At 51.6% G+C, this 22068-nt stretch overlaps 1 protein-coding gene across 1 annotated transcript in view; it reads right to left on the bottom strand.

Moving 5' to 3' along the window:
• The window catches only part of tmcc3 (transmembrane and coiled-coil domain family 3), a 163618-nt gene that overhangs the window by 12835 nt on the left and 128715 nt on the right, over window positions 1–22068 (bottom strand). The window contains exon 2 of the mRNA XM_070896779.1: window positions 8751–9658. Coding sequence (XP_070752880.1) covers window positions 8751–9658 — 908 coding nt within the window. The remainder of the gene's footprint in view (window positions 1–8750; window positions 9659–22068) is intronic.

The raw sequence follows: 22068 nt of genomic DNA on the forward strand, positions 1-22068 counted from the left end.
CTCCTGCACCTATTTTCTATGTTTCTATGTTTCGATATCCAAGTCATCCTGCAACCTCTTAGCATCCTCCTCATAGCTCACACCATCACCCAGCTTAGTGTCATCTGCAAATGTGGAGATATTACACTCAATTTCTTCATCTAAATCATTGATGTATATTGTAAATAGCTGGGGTCCCAGCACTGAGCCCTGCGGCACCCCACTAGTCACTGCCTGCCATTCTGAAAAGGACCCGTTTATCCCGACTCTCTGCTTCCTGTCTGCCAACCAGTTCTCTATCCACGTCAGTACATTACCCCCAATACCATGTGCTTTGATTTTGCATAACAATCTCCTATGCGGGGCCTTGTCAAAAGCTTTTTGAAAGTCCAAATACACCCCATCCACTGGTTCTCCCTTGTCCACCCTACTAGTTACATTCTCAAAAAATTCTAGAAGATTTGTCAAGCATGATTTCCCTTTCATAAATCCATGCTGACTTGGACCGATCCTGTCACTGCTTTCCAAATGAGCTGCTATTTCATCTTTAATAATTGATTCCAACATTTTCCCCACTACCGATGTCAGGCTAACCGATCTATAATTCCTCGTTTTCTCTTTCCCTCCTTTTTTAAAAAGTGGTGTTACATTAGCTACCCTCCAGTCCTAGGAACTGATCCAGAGTCGATAGACTGTTGGAAAATGATCACCAATGCATCCACTATTTCTATGGCCATTTCCTTAAGTACTCTGTGATGCAGACTATCAGGCCCTGGGGGAATTATCAGCCTTCGATCCCATCAATTTCCCTAACACAATTTACTGACCAATAAGGATTTCCTTCACTTCCTCCTTCTTGCTAGATCCTCAGTCCCCTAGTATTTCCAGAAGGTTATTTGTGTCTTCCTTCGTGAAGACAGAACCAAAGTATTTGTTCAATTGGCCTGCCATTTCTCTGTTCCCCATTATAAATTCACCTGATTCTGACTGCAAGGGACCTACGTTTGTCTTCACTAATCTTTTTCTCTTCACATATCTATAGAAGCTTTTGCAGTCAGTTTTTATGTTCCCAGCAAGCTTCCTCTCATACTCTATTTTTCCCCTCCGAATTAAACACTTTGTCCTCCTCTGCTGGATTCTAAATTTCTCCCAGTCCTCAGGTTTGCTGCTTTTTCTGGCCAATTTATATGCCTCTTCTTTGGATTTAACACTATCCCTAATTTCCCTTGTTAGGCATGGTTGAGTCACCTTCCCCGTTTTTTTTAACTCCAGACAGGGATGTACATTTGTTGAAGTGCATCCACGTGATCTTTAAATGTCCGCCATTGCCTATCCACCGTCAACCCTTTAAGTATAATTCGCCAGTCTATTCTAGCCAATTCATGTCTCATACCATCGAAGTTACCTTTCCTTACGTTCAGGACCCTAGTCTCTGAATTAACTGTGTCACTCTCCATCTTAATAAAGAATTCTTCTATGTTATGGTCAACCTTCCCCAAGGGGCCTCACACAACAAGATTGCTAATTAATCCTTTCTCGTTACACATCACCCAGTCTATGATGGCCAGCCCTCTAGTTGGTTTCTCGACATATTGGTCTAGAAAACCATCCCTAATACAATCCAGGAAATCCTCCTCCAACGCATTGCTACCAGTTTGGTTAGCCCAATCAATACGTAGATTAAAGTCACCCATGATAACTGTTGTATCTTTATTGCACGCATCCCTAATTTCTTGTTTCATGCCATCCCCAACCTCACTACTACTGTTTGGTGGTCTGTACACAACTCCCACTAGCGTTTTCTGCCCTTTGGTATTCCGCAGCTCCACCCATACCGATTCCACATCATCCAGGCTAATGTCCTTCCTTATAATTGCATTAATTTCCTCTTTAACCAGCAACACCACCCCGCCTCCTTTTCCTTTCTGTTTATCCTTCCTAAATGTTGAATACCCCTGGATGTTGAGTTCCCAGCCCTGGTCACCCTGGAGCCATGTCTCCGTGATGCCAATTACATCATACCCGTTAACTGCTGCATTGCATCCACAGTCTTTTCCGAGATGGAGATGCAGGGTTCCACTGCCCTTTGTGTGAAAAAGTCCTTCTTGATTTTCGTCTCCAATGGCCCAGCTCCAATGTTAAGGTTCCGCCCCCTTGTGACGGATTCCCTCACCACAGGAAATGGTTTCTCTCTATCTACCCTATCAAATCTCTTTATCACTTCAAACATCTCAATTAGATCACCCCTCAATCGTTCAACCTCAAGGGAATATCAGCAACCTGTCCTCAATTCTAGCCCCAGTATTATTCTAAAATAATCATTCTATTGAAGATAATGGAGGGTGTTGATGATTTGAGGGAGAATGAAAGAGCAAGGATGTACTTTATAATTCATTCACCCACCGAACTCATTTCTTCAAATTATTTGTTGGTTACGGAGACACTCTTTGGGAGAATATGGGCAAAATACACTGCACCCCTTCCAATCTAATATCCAAGAGGAGAAAGGCAGGAGTTATATTCAAACTTGTTTTTTTTCCTTTAAAAATTGAAATGCTTCCAGCCAGACCTTTCTTTCCCCTCAAACCCAGGAAGCAAGTTTTAACAGCACAGGCTCAAACCTAGACAACTGCATCCTAAGCTGTATCCTAGGCTGGGTTAAACCATGTCAGCCGTGGCACTGGTCACAACACTCACTCCTCCGCTCCCATTCCAGGGACTTGAGCACATAATCCAGGCTGACACTCCCGTGCAGTACTGAGGGAACGCTGCACTGTCGGAGGGGCAGTACTGAGGGAGACCCGCACTGTGGGAGGGGCAGTACTGAAGGAGTGCTGCACTGTCGGAGGGGCAGTACTGAGGGAGTGCTGCACTTTTGGAGGGGCAGTGCTGAGGGAGCGCTGCATTGTTGGAGGGGCAATACTGAGGGAGTGCCGAACTGTGGAAGGGGCAGTACTGAGGGAGCGCCGCACTGTCGGAGGGGCAGTACTGAGGGAGAGGCGCACTGTCGGAGGGGCAGTACTGAGGGAGCGCCGCACTGTCGGAGGGGCAGTACTGAGGGAGCGCCGCACTGTCGGAGGGGCAGTACTGAGGGAGCGCCGCAATGTCGGAGGGGCAGTACTGAGAGAGTGCCGCACTGTCGAAGGGGCAGTACTGAGGGAGCGCCGCACTGTCGGAGGGGCAGTACTGAGGGAGCGGTGCACTGTCGGAGTGCCGCACTATCGGAGGGGCAGTACTGAGGGAGTGCTGCACTGTCGGAGTGCCGCACTGTCGGAGGGACAGTACTGAGGGAGCACCCCGCACTGTCGGAGGAGCAGTACTGAGAGAGTGCCGCACTGTTGAAGGGGCAGTACTGAGAGAGTGCCGCACTGTCAAAGGGGCAGTACTGAGGGAGTGGCGCACTGTCGGAGGGGCAGTACTGAGGGAGCGCCGCACTGTCGGAGGGGCAGTACTGAGGGAGTGGCGCACTGTCGGAGGGGCAGTACTGAGGGAGCGCCGCACTGTCGGAGGGGCAGTACTGAAGGAGTGCTGCACTGTCGGAGGGGCAGTGCTGAGGGAGCGCTGCATTGTTGGAGGGGCAATTCTGAGGGAGTGCCGAACTGTGGAAGGGGCAGTACTGAGGGAGCGCCGCACTGTCGGAGGGGCAGTACTGAGGGAGAGGCGCACTGTCGGAGGGGCAGTACTGAGGGAGCGCCGCACTGTCGGAGGGGCAGTACTGAGGGAGCGCTGCACTGTCGGAGGGGCAGTACTGAGGGAGCGCCGCAATGTCGGAGGGGCAGTACTGAGAGAGCGCCGCACTGTCGAAGGGGCAGTACTGAGGGAGTGCTGCACGGTTGGAGGGGCGGTACTGAGGGAGCGTCGCACTGTCGGAGGGGCAGTACTGAGGGAGCGGTGCACTGTCGGAGTGCCGCACTATCGGAGGGGCAGTACTGAGGGAGCGCCGCACTGTCGAAGGGGCAGTACTGAGAGAGTGCCGCACTGTCAAAGGGGCAGTACTGAGGGAGCGCCGCACTGTCGGAGGTGCCGTCTTTCAGATGAGACGTTAAACTGAGGTCCCGTCTGCTCTCTCAGGTGGATGTAAAAGATGCCACGACACTATTGTGAAGAAAAGCAGGGGAGTTATCCCCGGTGTCCTGGCCAATATTTATCCCTCAATCGACATCACTAAACAGATTATCTGGTCATTATTACATTGCTGTTTGTGGGAGCTTGCTGTGCTGTGTTTCCCACATTACAACAGTGACTACACCACAGAAGTACTTAATTGGCTGCAACTTGTTGCATAACTGTTTTGCTGACGCTACATTTAGTTCCGCTTCTGCCATTGACAAACATACTTGCTAATCTGCAGCGTGTACAAGCAGAAATCATCAGTGCGGCGATAAACAGTCTGGGCTGCCCCTGCACATCATTGGGAAATTGTTCATCTTACTTACCCGCTGCTGCTAGCCTAACCTTAGTTATCTCCCGCAAAGCAGGATCATTTCAGCCCGTGTGTTATCAATGTTTGATCACTGGCTGCCATTCTGTATGGATTTGGGTATTTAATCACAGCATCATCATCGCCATAGGCAGTCTCTCGTATCGAGGACGACTCACTTCCACCTAAAAAGGATAAGTTCACAGGTGTTTCAATGAAGGACCTAAAATTCCAGGTCCCGAACTACATCCTGAAGGGTGGAAGATGCCTGTGCGTGGATTTTTTTAACGTGGGGTGGCCGTTGCACACCAGCCATCACACGGGCTTGACAGAGCCAGGTCTTGGTCCAGTGGCAAGGGTTACTCAAGACGACTGGAGACCAGCTCTGCTGCACGGACCTAGTGAGCACACATGTTGCATGTTGGGGTCAGCAAGTTGGGGTCAAAGGAGCAGCGTGGAGCATACCACTTCAAGATGCAGCGCGTGCTGGTGCAGGAGGGCGACGGCTGTGAAGAGGGCACTGGATTGGACGTCACCAAGGTCCAGGCTGCTGATTGGAGCGTGGGCAGGTACAGCAGGAGCACCGAGGTCGGGGCGAAGGAGCGGTGCGAGACTGTAGAGCGACATGATCGGGGCCCAGAAGGGGAGTGAGTTCGGGGCCCAGAAGAGGCGAGGGCCCAGGGGCAGCACGGGCCAGCCAACAGTGCAATATGTGTGGGCAATCACAGCACGGGAGGCTGAGTGACAGAGTCTCTCGTCCAACCACCGGAGGAGTCTCAGTTGTTGTGGGCGCAGTGACGGGAACACACTGTTTGCCCAGTGGGAGTGGGCGGGTTTGGGCCGTACACTCAATTTACACCCTGCCTGATTTTACCCTCCATCGACTTCAGTGACCGAAAATTGCCAAGCCCATCACAGGTGCATGCTGGGAGTTTCCCGCAGATTGACTGCATGGTCACACAGGTGCATGCTGGGAGTTTCCTGCACAGTGTGCTAACACACATTGACACACATGCATGCTGGGAGCTGTATCTGACCCAAATCTACGATGTTGGGTTCTCCTTGGAGCCCAGCAAGTTATAGCTCTGGGAAGTCCAATGATTGCAAGCCTCACGTTTCTTCCAGAGGGACAGGCCTCCAAGTGAAACCATTGTTCGAAGCATTTCAAATGCTATTGTTTGGATAAGTATAATTTGTTTGTAAATGTTGTAATGTTTTTTGTAATGTTACAATATAGTCAGTGCTTATCTTAATGGAGAAACCAAAACAGCAGCCAAAAGTTTTCAGAAAATATCTGAAGTAAATGTATTGGTTGCTCGACTTGTTTCATTAATAGATTTTGCTCTTCAAGCTTAACCCATTGGTTTTGTGCCTCCTAGTAATTCCTCATCATTCGTCTTTCTGGGCACTTCCGAAGTGTTTGTTTCATACATTTTCTATCCCTTTGTCTCTATTTTGTGAGTAAAATATGAAGCCGATTCGGTGCCAGCCTCAGACACTAATTGGTGTATAAGGTGTGACAACTAATGGTCAGAAATCCCGGCTTCTTCTTCCCACGGGCGTTCGACTAAAAACAGGAGAAAAGATGCGCTCTTACCTTTTGGCCGAACGCGCGCCAGAGATCCCAGACTCGAGGTCCCCTCTTCTTGTGCAACGGAACGCGTTCACGTTGGGAAGTCTGTAGGAGTCGCGTGAGCCTGGACACCCAATCACGGTGAAGTATTTTCTCATTCACATTAATAGGAGTTTGGTAAGTCGGAAACTCCTGTTACAGTGAATGAGAAACACCCCCAAACACCCAAACACTACATAAAACATTAAAAATACACCGCACATAAATACATTATAGAAATTAAAGGTGATAGAAATGCTTTTGAAAAAAAAATATTTGTTGATTTTTTTAAAAAGTTTTAATTACAGTTTAAAATAAAATTACCTGAGAGGGCAGGGTTTTTAACATAAATATGTATTTTTAAATTTTATTATGATATGTTTTTAAACTCTTACGCTAGTAAAAGTACGCTATGCACCTGCTTTTACCAGGCGCAAGATTTTTCAGGGCATTCGCTGGGCAAGAGACGGGCAAATCGCCCAATCTCTGCCGTGGGAATGTCCTCCTCCCCGAGATGTGGGGGATCTGTTAATCCAGAAACGACAGATCGGAAAAGCCGGGTTTTAGCGCATGCGCATTGCGCGCCAAAAAACGGCTTTTCCGATGCCTTCCCGGGTCTGTACACACCCCGTACACCCCCTGTGCACACCCCGTACATGCTCCGTACACACCCCGTACACACCCCGTACATACTCTGTACACACTGCGTACAGATCCAGGGAGCCCACGATTTCTGGACCATTGTGATGCATGAGCTGTGACAGGTGTGTGATACCCAAGACTTTTAACAGAGATATTGTTCTGTGTGCATCTATCACACTTCAAAGTGTCAGATTTGAAAGCACTGCGCTTGGCACACACTCCAGCTAAAACAGATTATCTGGTCATTGTCACATTGCTGTGTGTGGGAGCTTGCTGTGCACAAATTGGCTACCGCGTTTCTCACATTACAACAGTGACTACACTTCAAAAGTACTTAATTGGCTGTAAAGCGCTTTGGGATGACCTGAGCACATAAAAGGCGCTATATAAATGCAAGTTCTTTATTTATTTATTTATTAAACACATTTGCATCTGATTGGCTAAAACAGAAATCAGAACTGGATTTTTTTCAAAGTATTGTAAAGAAAGTTATTTCCTCTTCTCTCTGACTCTGACAATCTATCTTTTTTTTAAGGGATTAGCAAGAGGCTACTAATTTAAAGAAAACATACTCAATACAGCAATAAGCCTCTGACTGACCTTTCATGGTTGTGCCTATTTAGCCCACTGCCCCACAGAGAGTAACTGAGCAATTGTCTGAAAGGAAAAGGCTTTTAAATAGCTTGAATTTACATTGCACCTTTAACATAGAAACACGTTCTAAGACACTTCACAGAAAAGTTCCCAGACAAAAATTGACACTGTGCCAAAGACGGAGGTATAAGAGGGGGGTGACTGAAAACTTGGTCAGAGATATGTTTTACGATGATTTTTGAAGGAGATTCTTAAAGGAAGGTAGAGAGACGGAGATGTTTAGGGAGGGAATCCAGAGTTTGGGGCCCAGGCAGCTGAAGGCATGACCACCAAAGGTGGGGAGAAGAAAGTCAGGGATACACGAGAGGCCAGAATTAGAGGATGCCGAGATCGCCAAGGGTTGTACTCCTGGAAGAGGTGACAGAGATTGGGAGGGGAGTGACCATGGAGGGATTTAAACACGATGGTGAGAATTTTAAATTGGGGGCCAGGAACCAGGAAAGTTGGCGAGCACAGGGACGATAGACGAGAGGGACTTGGGGCGAATTAGGACACGGGCAGCAGCGTTCTGGAATCGTGGAGTCTGGAGATGATAAAGGCAGGGATGAGGGTTTCAGCAGCAGGAGCGGAGACAGTCAATGTAACAGAGGTGGAAGTAGCTGGTCTTGGTGACGAAGCAGATGTGGGGTCGGAAGCTCAGCCCAACATCAGATAATACTCCAAGGTTACAAACCCTTCCCTTCACTTGAGACAGTGGCCAGGGAGCGGGTGGGAATTGGTGGCGTGGGAATGGAGATTGTAGTGAGGGGATCAAAGACAATGGCTTCAGTCTTCCCAGTGCTTAACTAGAGCAGCTTGGAGCATGATCAACATTGGGTATCGGAACGCAGTCTGACAACACAGCTCAACTTAGCACCACTATCGTGCCCCAGACTGAGTGAGCAGAAACGGTAATGTTCCAGGCAAAGAATACCATGTCAAACCTTGTATTTGCTGGGATTGAGGAATTGTAGCTATGAGGACAGATTGGATAGGCTGGGGTAGTTTTCTTTGGAACAGAGGAGGTTGAGGGGAGACCTGATTGAGGTGTATAAAAGTATGAGGGGCTGGATAGAGTGGATAGGAAGGACCTGTTTCCCTTGGCAGAGGGGTCAACAACCAGGGGGCATAAATTTAAAGTAATAGGTAGAAAGATTAGAGGGGAGATGAGGGGACATTTCTTCACTCAGAGGGTGGTGGGGGTCTGGAACTCACTACCTGAAAGGGTGGTAGAGGCAGAAACCCTCACCACATTTAAACAGTACTTGGATGTGCACCTGAAGTGCTGTAACCTACAGGGCTACGGACTGAGAGCTGGAAAGTGGGATTAGGCTGGATAGCTCTTTGTCGGCCGGCACGGACATAATGGGCCGAATGGCCTCCTTCGGTGCTATAAATTTCTCTGATTCTCTGATTTCACCATCCCATAATGTAGCCTGATGAAAGTGTTGAGCAAATGATTACCTGAAGTGCTCCTCCTGTAATGTCTGAGTGATGATGCTATAGTCTCTGATAAACTGAACCTTTAAGTTCCCGATGTCCTCCGACAGCTGGGATTGAGTTTCCTTCATTTCTCGGAGCTCCTCCAAGACGGCCAGCAGCTTGCTGTGCTGCCTCTCGAGCGAGCTGGACTTTGGGCTTGCTGTGCCTCCCACGCCGAAGTCGGAGTTGCCGTTGCTGTCTCCGGAGACACTGCCGCTGGAGCAGTCGTCGTCGCTCATGTACTTGTGCTTGGAGACCAGCGTGGCACTGCCGCTCAGGGCCCGGGCTCCACCATCCCGCTGGAAGTCCTCCAGCGAGCTCTTCAGCTGGGCAATGTTGTCGGCGCTGCCGAACTTGTTGCGGATCAGGTTGGCGATCTCCCGCGGCTTGTTGAAGACGAAGGCCGGTGGGGTCAGGGTCACCCCTGGCAGGCCCTTGCCTACCTCTGTGCCGGGCCGCACCACACCACTGCCCCCCTCCCTCACGTTCTGCTGTGAGTCCCTCAGCGCCTCCTTGGAGTTGCGCCGCCAGTTCTGCTCCATGTCCTTCAGCTTGCGGTGGTAGTGGTCGAACTTCTTCTGCAGCTGGGCGATGCTGTGGGCCGACTTCTGATTCTTCTTCTCAAAGACCTGTTTGATGCGTCGTGACTGCTGCTTGTCCGCGTTGTTCACCAGCTTAAGGTACTCGGCCACGTTCTCATCCCGCACCGCCTGCTCGATCCGCAGCTGCTCGGTGATCTTCAACACCTTCTGCTTCAGCTGGTCGGCCGTCAGCCTGTCGCGCTGGAAGTCCAGCAGCCCGTCCGTCACGCTCAGGTTCAGGTTGGTGTCCGAGCCCCCTCGCCGCATGTTCCCCGGCAAACTCAGCCGACTCATTTGCCCACGGTCTGCCTGAAAGATCAATCAAGCGCTGGGTCAATAATACAATCAACAGCTTGTGATCATCCTCAAAGCCTTCAATCCCTGCCGCTCAGTGGCTGGCTGTCCCGTCCTGCTCCAGAGACCAGAGCACACAGTCCAGGCTGACACTCCCAGGGCAGTGCTGAGGGAGTGCTGCACTGCCCTAAATGCTAAATGTCTTTCACATGAGACGTTAAACCGAGGCCCTGTCTGCTCTCTCAGGTGGACGTAAAAGATCCCAAGCACTCTTTCGAAGAAGAGCAGGTGAGTTCTCCCCGGAGTCCTGGTCAATATTTATCCCTCAATCAATATAACAAAAACAGATTATCTGGGTTATTATCACACTGCTGTTTCTGGGAGTTTGCCGTGCGCAAATTAGCTGCCGCGTTTCCCACATTACAACAGTGACTACACTCCAAAAGTACTTCGTTGGCTGTAAAGTGCCGTGGGATGTCCGGTGGTCGTACAGATCTTTGTTTCTTTTGTTTTCCTCCTTCACTTACTCCCCCTTTTTTTATTAAAAGGACATTCTTGCTATTGAGGGAGTGCAGCAAAGGTTCACCAGACTGATTCCAGGGATGGCAGGACTGTCATATGAGGAGAGACTGGATCAACTGGGCCTGTATTCACTGGAGTTTAGAAGGATGAGAGGGGTTCTCATAGTAACGTATAAGATTCTGATGGGACTGGACAGGTTAGATGCGGGAAGAATGTTCCCGAAGTTGGGGAAGTCCAGAACCAGGGGTCACAGTCTTAGGATAAGGGGTAAGCCATTTAGGACTGAGATGAGAAGAAACTTCTTCACTCAGAGAGTGGTGAACCTGTGGAATTCCCTACCGCAGAGAGTTGTTGAGGCCAGTTCATTGGATATATTAAACTGGGAGTTAGATATGGCCCTTACGGCTAAAGGGATCAAGGGGTATGGAGAGAAAGCAGGAAAGGGGAACTGAAGGAATGATCAGCCATGATCTTATTGAATGGCGGTGCAGGCTCGAAGGGCCGAATGGCCTACTCCTGCACCTATTTTCTGTGTTTCTATATTTAATAAAGGAACCCTGGCCCTATTACTGCTCCTGAACCTGAGGCTGTAAGACACTCACTGCCCAGCAGAGGCCACTGTTGCAATCAGAAGCGAGAACCTGTGATTTTTCTCCCCTTAACTCCAGCGGCACTGAGGCCAAAGGTGCAATATTCGCCCGGCAGAAATCGGGTGGGTGATATACCCACTGGCATCCCGCCATCCTCCATTTAACCTGCTCTTCTGAAGGGGTACCCTCCTGAAACCGGCTGGGTAGGGTCACCAACCTGAAACGTTATCTCTGTCTCTCTCGCCACACAGGCTGCCTGACCCACTGAGTATTTCCAGCATTTTCTGTTTTTATTTCAGGGGTCCTTCTTTAAATGTACAGGGCACCGATGATGTCATCGGTCCTGGATTCCTATTTTAACTCCGGCCTGACCCCGCCCCTCCACATGTGATGCTGGCAGTGGGAGAATCCGCCACCAATAAAAGGCCCAAGCTGGGATGGTCTTTCACTGTCCCTGCAGGACCAGAAGGGACTGAGAAGCAGGAGAGTCATCCAGGCCCCACAGGGGAGGCTCAGGCCACTCCTGCCCCCCAGCTCTCCCCCCTGCCCCTCCCCTGCCCCGTCCCTTGCTCTCCCCCCTGCCCCCTCCCCTCCCCTGCCCCCTGCCCCCTGCTCTCCCCCTGCCCCCTCCCCTCCCCTGCCCCCTCCCCTGCCTCCAGCTCTTCCCACTGCCCCCTCCCCTGCCTCCTCCCCTGCCCCCGGCTCTCCCCCCGTCCCCTCCCCCTCCCCTGGCTCTCCCCCCGCCCCCTCTCCCCCGTCCCCTCCCTCCCTTCCGTGTCCCCCCTCCCTGTCGCCTCCCTTCCCCTCCTCTCCCCCCTCCTCTCCCCCCCTCACACCCTCCCCTCCCCTCCCCCCCTCACACCCTCCCCTCCCCTCCCCCTTGCCTCACACCCTCCCCTCCCCTCCCTCTCCCTCCCTCCCCTCCCCCATCTCCCTCCAATCTCGGACTGTGTCTGTGCAATCATCAGTTAGTGAAGTCAAACATATCACATGGCACTTAGTGTCAGAGCATTTCCATTACAGGATAATAAATCTTGAACTACATTATGGCCTTTTAATGCAGTTAATAGCAACACAGAATATAAAGTGACACAATGATGGATATTGTGGAACTGCTGTTCAGTTACAGCATTAAGGTTATTATTTTGAACTGACCAGGCTCTTGAAGGGAATGCCCAGATTTGGGGAAACGTATCATCAGCTACAGTGGTTATGTTCCTGAGCCAGTGACCTCGTGGTTCGGACCAATAACCCAGAGAATGGGAGTTTAAATCCTACCCCGGCAGTTTGAGAATTTAAATTCAGTTTAAAATAGTCAAGAAATGAAAAGCTGGTGTCAATGAAAGTGACTATGAAGTTGTTGGATTGTCGTAAAACCCAAATGGTTCACCAATAAACCCAATGGGGAATTCAGGAGAAACCTCTTTACCCAGAGAGGGGTGAGAATGTGGATCACTGCCACAGGGAGAGGTTGAGGTGAATAGTATCGATGCATTTAAGGGGAAGCTGGATAAACACATGGGGGAGAAGGGAATAGAGGGATATGCTGATGGGGTGAGATGGAGAGGGGTGGGAGGGGGCTGGTGTGGAGCATAAACCCCGGCACGGACCCGATGGGCCGAATGGCCTGTTCCTGTGCCGTACATTCGATGTAATGTCCTTTAGGGAAGGAAAGCTGCCATCCTTACCCTGTCTGGGCCTATATGTGACTCCAGTCTCACACCAATGTGGTTGATTAATTGCCCTGTGAAGTGGCCCAGTCAGCCCTTCAGCTGTTGGGGATGGGCAATAAATACTGGCACTGCCCGTGATGTGCACCTCCCAAGAATGAATAAAACAGACCTCCTGCTCCCGACCAGGTACATTTTCCCTTTCCCAGTGTTCTCCCTCTCTCTGCCAAACTCAGTGACTCTGGGTAGGGGGAATCTACATCGCTGGGTCTGGTCAGTGAGTGCTGTCACCAGCTATCCAACCATGCGGAACCTTCACAGTGAAGCCGGATTTTTCACCCCTCATCTGTCTTGCCCTGACAGCCACCTGCATTCACTTTCAGCAGGGACTCGAAGGGTGGCCTGGCTGATTCTTCGCTCCCCGCCAGCTCAGGGAGGCAGGGCCCCATTGGGAGGGTCCTAGGGCTGCTCATACCACAACCCTGGGACATCGCTGTGGCTCAGCACGGCAGCACCTCCTGCATGTTCACACGGAGACAGCAGGGGGTGGGTGTAACGGTCGGAGCGAGCTACCCTCCCACCATAGTGCCCCTCGGAGGGCAGCTTTACAACACAGTCAGTAGGGAGCTGCGTGACGAGAGGGGATTCTCTGAGAGTTCTTACATCTCCAGACTGATTGCAAAACTAGCCACCACATTTCAAATCAATGCCAGTGAGCTTTGCCATGTCCCGGTGCTACTTTACAATAAATTTCTTGTTCCTGGGTACAGGTGGCCCTTTAAATGTTCCTGGGATGTGGGTGACCCTTTAACTGTTCCAGGGTGTGGGTGGCCCTTTAACTGTTCCAGGGTGTGGGTGACCCTTTAACTGTTCCAGGGTGTGGATGGCCCTTTAACTGTTCCAGGGTGTGGGTGGCCCTTTAACTGCTGTGCACTGCCTGGTCCCTCCTGTACCTGCCATGTTTGGCATCAGTGATTGCAGCCCCACTTCACAGGGCAGTATGTGGGACTGCAGCACCTGAAGGACATTGTCAGCACAATCCGGCACCTTCCCGCCCACAACTTACCAATTTTGCAACGTGCAGTGAAGGGGTTTGAACTCCTGACCTGAGCTCACTAGACCAGTACAAAACCCATACCCCTCACTGTCTCTCACTGCTGCTGTGTTGGTGCATCCTTCAATCTGGAGCATGGGCTTTCCCGATGGGGAGGCCCTTTGACTGATATTTTTGGAAGAAGAGGTGGAGCAGTGGAGGGTGGAGTGAGCCTTTGGTGCAGTGGGAGCATTCACGCCTCCAGATCAGAAGGTGCAGGGTCTGAGCCCCAATCCCCACTGCCCGGGGTCCCAAGGTCCGAGCCCCACTGCCCGGGGTCTGACCCCACTGCCCAGGGTCCGAGCCCCAATCCCCACTGCCCGGGGTCCGATCCCCACTTCCCGGGGTCTGAGCCCCACTGCCCGGGGTCCGGGGCCCACTGCCCGGGGTCCGAGCCCCACTGCCCGGGGTCCGAGCCCCAATCCCCACTGTCCGGGGTCCCGGGGTCTGAACCCCAATCCCCACTGCCCGGGGTCCGAGCCCCACTGCCCGGGGTCCAAGCCCCAATCCCCACTGCCCGGGGTCCGAGCCCCACTGCCCGGGGTCCGAGCCCCAATCCCCACTGCCCAGGGACCCGGGGTCCGAGCCCCACTGCCTGGGGTCCGATCCCCACTTCCCGGGGTCTGAGCCCCACTGCCTGGGGTCCAGGGCCCACTGCCCGGGGTCCGAGCCCCACTGCCCGGGGTCCGAACACCCAATCCCCACTGCCCGGGGTCTGAGCCCCACTGCCCGGGGTCCGAGCCCCAATCCCCACTGCCCGGGGTCTGAGCCCCACTGCCCGGGGTCCGAGCCCCAATCCCCACTGCCCGGGGTCCGAGCCCCACTGCCCGGGGTCCGAGCCCCACTGCCCGGGGTCCGAGCCCCAGCTTTGAATTCTGGGATGTCATCCATCAGGATACTCGGGTTCGGTGGTTGGAGGTGGGTGTGGGGTGGCTGGGGGGGGTGGGGGTGGGGGTGGGGATGCGGGTGGAGGTGGCTGGGGGGTGGCTGGGTGGGGTGGGGTGGGGATGTGGGTGGGTGTGGGAGGGGGTGAGAGGGTGGGGGTAGATGTAGATGTGGGGGTGTGTGGTGGTGGGGGTGGGGGGTTAGGTGTGTGTTGCCCCACCGTTTGGATATTAAGGGAACCAGGCGATATGAGGATTGGGCAGGAAAGTAAAGTTGAGGTCGAAGATCAGCCATGATTTCATTGAACGGCGGAGCAGGTTCGAGGGGCCGAATGGCCGACTCATGCTCCTAATTCTTTTGTTCTTATGTATGGGTTGTGGGAGCCTGTAAAAAGCCTCCCTCCGTACAGGACTGATCACCCAATGGCTGGTGTAAGGGTGCTTATGGCCATGGAAGGTTCACGTGGTCAGTCAGACCATTAATCAGCTTCCACACTGAGCCCCAAACCGGAAGAGCGAGAAGATGCGGAGAGCAGGAGAAGCGATACAGGGATCCCAGCACAGACACTCCCAACACACTCAGATACTCCCAACGCACTCAGACACTCCCAGGACACTCAGACACTCCCAGGGCACTCAGACACTCCCAGGGCACTCAGACACTCCCAGGGCACACAGACACTCCCAGGGCACTCAGACACTCCCAGGGCACTCAGACACTCCCAGGGCACTCAGACACTCCCAGGGCACTCAGACACTCCCAGGGCACTCAGACACTCCCAGGGCACTCAGACACTCCCAGGGCACTCAGACACTCCCAGGGCACACAGACACTCCCAGGGCACTCAGACACTCCCAGGGCACTCAGACCCTCCCAGGGCACTCAGACGCTCCCAGGGCACTCAGACGCTCCCAGGGCACTCAGACGCTCCCAGGGCACTCAGACGCTCCCAGGGCACCCAGGACACTCAGATACTCCCAACGCACTCAGACACTCCCAGGACATTCAGACACTCCCAGGGCACTCAGACACTCCCAGGGCACTCAGACACTCACAAGACACTCAGACACTCCCAACACACTCAGACACTCCCAGGGCACTCAGACACTCCCAGGGCACTCAGACACTCCCAGGGCACTCAGACACTCCCAGGGCACTCAGACACTCCCAGGGCACTCAGACACTCCCAGGGCACTCAGGCACTCTCAGGGCACTCAGGCACTCCAAGGGCACTCAGACACTCCCAACGCACTCAGACACTCCCAGGACACTCAGACACTCCCAGGACAGTCAGACACTCCCAGGACAGTCAGACACTCCCAGGGCACTCAGATACTCCCAGGGCACTCAGACGCTCTCAGGGCAGTCTGAGCCCACCTGTTCTTACCCTGACAATCACACCCACAGGCACCGAGGCCTTGAGCTAGCAGTACCAGGGATTACACAGGCTGTGTCTCTACAGACAGCTGGCAGTGCTGTGCCATCTCCTGCATGGACACCTGCAGCCAGTAATGCCCAGAGGCAGCAACAGTCAGGTGCATCCTCAGGCCCTCTCCCTTGGCATGTGTAAGGAGAGGGCACCCTGACAACAGGGACTACCACCCCGCTTTGCCAGCCAACAATCAGCAGGTCGGAGTCGCTTGAACACGGACTTGATTTCCTCGCAATGCAACAGGCCATTCAGCCCCACCCAGCCTGTTCACCATTCAATGAGATCATGACTGACCTGCATCTCAATTCCATTCACCCATCTTTGATCCATTTTGCTTGATATCCTTACTAAAAAAATCTATCGCTTTCAGTCTTAAACGTTCTGATTGACCCCCAACATCCACGGCCTTTTGGCGGGAGAGAGTTGTGAATTTTTACTGCCCTGTGAGATAAGTGCTTCCTGATTTCGCTCTAGAATGGCCTGGCTCTAGTTTTAAATTGTGTCCCCTTGTCCTGGATTCTCCCACTAGAGGAAATAGTTTCTCTGTATCTACCCTTTTATCCGTTTAAACACGGCGATTTTAAGCGGTGCTCCACAGTTGCTGTGTCCAATGCTGTTTTGCAGAATAACTAATAGCGTGTGAACATCGCTCACCATTATTGTGCAAAGTGTCCAGCAACTTGAGGTGAGGAAGAACTAGCCCGTGACTTCCGTCAGTTACCAGAAGCCACAAGTTATTGCACGATTTGCGCTGCTCCACTGTTAGTTTCGCAAAAATGGCATCTCAGCCTCAACCTCCCTGTGAGATCCAGGAAGTTGCTGCATTTGCTCAATAATTACCACGAAACTTGCCACAGCAAGTTAAACCTAATAATTAACAGTGTATCATCTAATTGAGTGATAATTGTAAATGACTGCCAATCAACCCCTCTTGCCCAGCAGGGGAACAATTAAAAGTGTGGAGTTTCATTCCTTCAGATAGTGAATTGTTGTTGGAGATTTAAAAAATGTAAAATGTTTTTCTTTTCTTTTCCTTTCAGTTTCTTTTTCCTCCCCCTCTTAATCCAATCTGTCCTCTCCCCTCGCTTTATTTCTCTTTCTATACCAGCTTTGACACTGAATTCACCGACTCCAATTTGCCCTCCTTACAGGGCAAAAAATATTGAGCTGATGGGGGCAGCAAATGTCTCGTGAACTGGGCTGTCACGCACCAGCTTTTGCACAGGCGACCTTTTGATGGCCGCATCCCTTTCCACGTGATTTGCTGTCTCCACCACTTTGGCCCAAAGCAGGCTCAATATGAGCCAGCAGCAGCAGGCCCACAAGGTAAGCCCCTGATATCAGGTGGGGTCAGCACCCTAATGGGCCCAACTAATGCTCTGAGGCCCAGAATTTACTCCACTTGCATGGCAATTCCCTCCCAAAAATCCTCCCTCGATGTCCACGTGATGCCAGCGGACTGGGGGTTGCAAATATTACAGCCCGGTCCCGAAAAGGAGAGTGGGATAAACCTGACAACTGCAGTACAGTCAGCCTAACGTCAGAGGTAGGGGAACTGTTAAAATAATCCGAGACAAAATTAATCAACCTTTGGAAAGGTATGCACTAATAAATGAAAGCCAGCACGGATTTGTTAAGGGAAAATCGTGTTTGACTAACTTGATAATGGAGAGGGTTGGTGAGGGTCGTGTGGTTCATGTGTATATGAACTTTCAAAAGGTGTTTGAAAAAGTTCCACATAATAGACTTGTTAGTAAAATTAAAGCCCACGGGATTAAAGGGGCAGTGGCTGTGTGGATACGACTGGCCGAGGGACAGAAAGCAGAGAGTAGTGGTGAACGGCTGTTTCTCAGACTTGAGGGAAAAGACTCAGTGGTGTTCCCCAGGGGTCGGTATTGGGACCACTGTCTTTTTGATATATATTCATGTCCTGGGCTCAGGTATACAGGGCATAATTTCAAAGTGTGCAGAGGACATGAAACTTGGAAATGTAGTAAACAGTGAGGAGGATAGTAACAGACTCCAGGAGGACACAGACAGATCGGTGACATGGGCAGACACATGGCAGGTGCAATTTAACACTGAGAAGTATGAAATGATATATTTTGGCCAGAAGGATGAAGAGAGGCAATATAAAGTAAATGATATAATTGTAAAGGAGGTGCATGAACAGAGAGACCTGGGGGTGTTTGTACGCACATCTTAAACGTGACAGGACAGGTTGAGAAGGCGTCTGTCCAAAAAACATCCTGGATCCTGAGCTTTATAAATACTAGCATCGAGTACAAGAGCAAGGAGGTTACGCTAAACCTTTATAAAACACTGGTTAGGCCCCAGCTGGAGTACTGTGCCCAATTCTGGGCACCACACTCGAGGAAGGATGTCACGACCTTAGAGAGGGGGCAGAATAGATTTATTAGACTGGTCCCAGGGATGAGGGACGAGTGTATAGAGACTGGAGAAGCTGCAGTGTGCTCACGAGAGCAGAAAAGGTTAAGAGGAGATTTAACAGAAGTGTTCAAAATCATGAATGGTTAATAAGGGGAAACTGTTTCCAGTGGCAGAAGGGTCGGTAACCAGAGGACACAGATGGAAGGTGATTGGCAAAAGACCCAGGGGAGACATGGGGAACGCAGCAAGTTGTCACGAATTGGATTGCATGGCCTGAAGGGGTGGGGAAAGCAGATTCAACAGGAACTGTCACAATACTAGAAGGGATAAAGTGTCCAGGCTTATGGGGAAAGAGCAGGGGAATGGAGCTGGCTGGACAGTTCTACCAAGCTGCTGACACAGGCACGGTGGGTCAAACGGTCTCCATTTATCAAATCTGCCAGAAATATACCATCTCCCCTGAGCACAATATGGGCGGCACAGCTTCTGCCTCAATTTCAACTTGTTTACTTTATATTACCTCTTATTTCTAAATATGGAGCTTAATAGGTGTTAACTGTGGCTCAGTGGGCAGCACTCTGGCCTCTGAGTCAGAAGGTCGTGGGTTCAAGTCCCACTCCAGGGACATGAGCACAAAAAGAAAGATCAAGGCTGGCACTCTCAGTACAGTACTGAGGGAGCGCCGCACTGTCGGAGGGGCAGTACTGAGGGAGCGCCGCAATGTCGGAGGGGCACTAATGAGGGAGTGCCGCACTGTCGGAGGGACAGTGCTGAGGGAGTGCTACACTGTCGGAAGGGCAGTACTGAGGGAACACCGCACTGTCGGAGGGGCAGTACTGAGGGAGCGCCGCACTGTTGGAGGGGCAGTACTGAGGGAATGTAGCACTATCAGAGGGGCAGTACTGAGGGAGCACCGCACTATCAGAGGGGCAGTACTGAGGGAGCACCGCACTGTTGGAGGGGCTGTACTGAGGGAGTGCCGCACTATCGGAGGGGCAGTACTGAAGGAACATCGCACTGAGGGAACGCCGCACTGTCGGAGGGGCAGTGCTGAGGGAGTGCTGCACTATCAGAGGGGCTGTACTGAAGGAGCACCGCACTGTTGGAGGGGCTGTACTGAGGGAACGCCGCACTGTCGGAGGGGCAGTACTGAGGGAGTGCTGCACGGTCTGAGGGGCAGTACTGAGGGAGCACCGCACTGTCTGAGGTGCCGTCTTTCCAATGAGGTGTTCAACCGAAGCCCCATCTGCCCTCTCAGGTGGATGTAAAAGATCCTATGGCACTATTTCAAAGAAGAACAGGGGAGTTCTCCTCGGTGTCCTAGGGCCAATATTTATCCCTCAACCCACATCAGTAAAACAGATTATCTGGTCGTTATCACATTTCTGTGGGAGCTTGCTGTGCTCAAATTGGCTGCCGTGTTTCCTACATTACAACAGTGACTACACTCCAAAAGTACCTCCAAAAGGCTGTAAGGTCCTGAGGTCATCAAAAGGCGCTATAGAAATGAAAGTCTTTTCTTTTTTTTTAAAAAGGGCAATGATCAAATGAAGGAATAACATTGTAATTGTTATTCACCATCGATACTCATTTCTAATCCGAAAGACTTTTACCACACAAACGAGACTGGAGATGATTTATCCAGACTCGATGTGCCACACATCGATAGCCTCCCACAGCTGCGACCCACAGCGCTGTCCTTAGAGACCTTTTCCTTTTACAAATTGCCAGATTCAATTGACAACACTTTGCTGACTGTTGCGGCAGACATTGCTCCTGCTCTCATTGCCAGGAAATGAAGCCCCAATATTGAATGGCACAATAACAACAAAATATAACCACACCTATTCAAATATCAACATAACTGCTGTATGAAAAACTCATTTGCCTTTGGTGTTCATGGCCAGGAATTTGCTGTTGGCTGTACGTTGGTTCACATTTTGATTCCCTTACAGCTGACAGATGCTCTCTGATCCTTTCCCCGCGGTGCGAAGGTTAGTCAGTGTCATGTTAACCAACCAAGCTGAAGTTACTCCCGATATTAGACTGTTTAAAAAACAATAAACAGCTAGTTATCGCTAAGCGCTCCGACCTTCGACCGAGTCTTGTTACCTTTATTCCAACAGAGTCTTTAAATAAAACCTCCGAATGCCTGCACATTACCTTGCTCCTTCTCCACCTTTCTAAATCAATCTCGTCTTTGCTCATGGCTCCGATGAGTAGGAGTAATCTGGGCAAACCTGTTTGTCCACGAGAACGTACTTAGGCAGCTAGGCAGTTGTAAAGCAAAGCAACGCGGAGCAGGCTCCAGTGGCCCCGGAGTCTGTTGGAAGAAAAAGTCAAGTCGATTCCTGAGCCACTGGATCCCACTCCGCCTTTCCAGGTTTTCATGCTGCCCCTTGCCAATGTAGTTAATCTGATTTAACCATTCACACATTCCCTGGGTCTCCGATCTCTCGGTTACTCCGATAACTTCTCTCAAGATGCCTCCTCTGCGTCAGCTGTGGCTCAGTGGGCAGCACTCTCACCTCTGAGTCAAAAGTTGGTGGGTTCAAATCCCACTCCAGGGACTTGAGCACATAAAAGGGGGACTGACACGCCCAGTCCAGTACTGAGGGAGCGCCGCACTGTTGGAGGGGCAGTACTGAGGGGGCGTCGCACTGTCGGAGGGGCAGTACTGAGGGAGCGCCGCATTGTCGGAGGGGCAGTACTGAGGGAGCGCCGCACTGTCGGAGGGGCTGTATTGAGGGAGTGCTGCACTGTCAGAGGGGCAGTACCAAGGGAGCGCCGCACATTCAGAGAGGCAGTACTGAGGGAGTGCTGCACTGTCGGAGTGGCAGTACTGAGGGAGCGCCGCACTGTCAGAGAGACTGTACAGAGGGAGAGCTGCACTGTCGGAGGGGCAGTACTGAGGGAGTGCCGCACTGTCGGAGGGGCAGTACTGAGGGAGCGCCGCACTGTCGGAGGGGCAGTACTGAGGGAGCGCCGTTCTGTTGGAGGGGCAGTACTGAGGGAGCGCCGCACTGTCGGAGCGGCAGTACTGAAGGAGCACCGCACTGTCAGAGAGACTGTACAGAGGGAGAGCTGCACTGTCGGAGGGGCAGTACTGAGGGAGTGCTGCACTGTCGGAGGGGCAGTGTTGAGGGAGCGCTGCACTGTTGGAGGTGCCGTCTTTTGGATGAGATATTAAACTGAGGCCCCATCTGCCCTCTCAGATGAATGTTAAAGCTCCTGTTAAGCACGGAAGAACTCCACAAGACTGAGTACTGTGAGCTAAAACTGATGTGACCTTAGTCTCTTTAATACAACTCCAGAGTGTCTAAGTAGCATGGCAGACAACCTTTTATACTCCCTTGCACGAGGTGTGCAGGCGACCCTTGGGCCTCCAACGGTTGCGCCCTCTGGTGGCAAATCTTACACAGTTACAATGTTTACATACATAACATCACTCCGTCCCCCCCCCCCAAAGTCTTTGATATGAATTATTTACAAGTTGAGACGATCCGGGGCTCTACACTCCCTGGTTGATCGTCTGAGTTCAAATTCTGGCATGTGTGAGTTGGTCGGACCATTGCTGCACTGCGGCACGGCTGGTCTGACAGGACTGTTGGGAATGGTGGGTTCATCCTCTTGATTGACAGCGAGGTCGATTGCTGGTTGGGTATGTGTTGGTGGATCGATGATGGTGATGTCCTCTTCAGGTTGTTCCTGGTTGTCGGTGAACCGCAGTTTGGTCTGATCCAAATGCTTTCTGCACGTTTGTTTATAGTCAAACTATTGAATGAACAATCTATTCCCCTCCTTGGCCAAGACAGTGCCAGCGACACATTTAGGACCATGAC

The sequence above is a fragment of the Pristiophorus japonicus genome, chromosome 13, assembly GCF_044704955.1.
Source record: "Pristiophorus japonicus isolate sPriJap1 chromosome 13, sPriJap1.hap1, whole genome shotgun sequence".
NCBI lineage: Eukaryota > Metazoa > Chordata > Chondrichthyes > Pristiophoridae > Pristiophorus > Pristiophorus japonicus.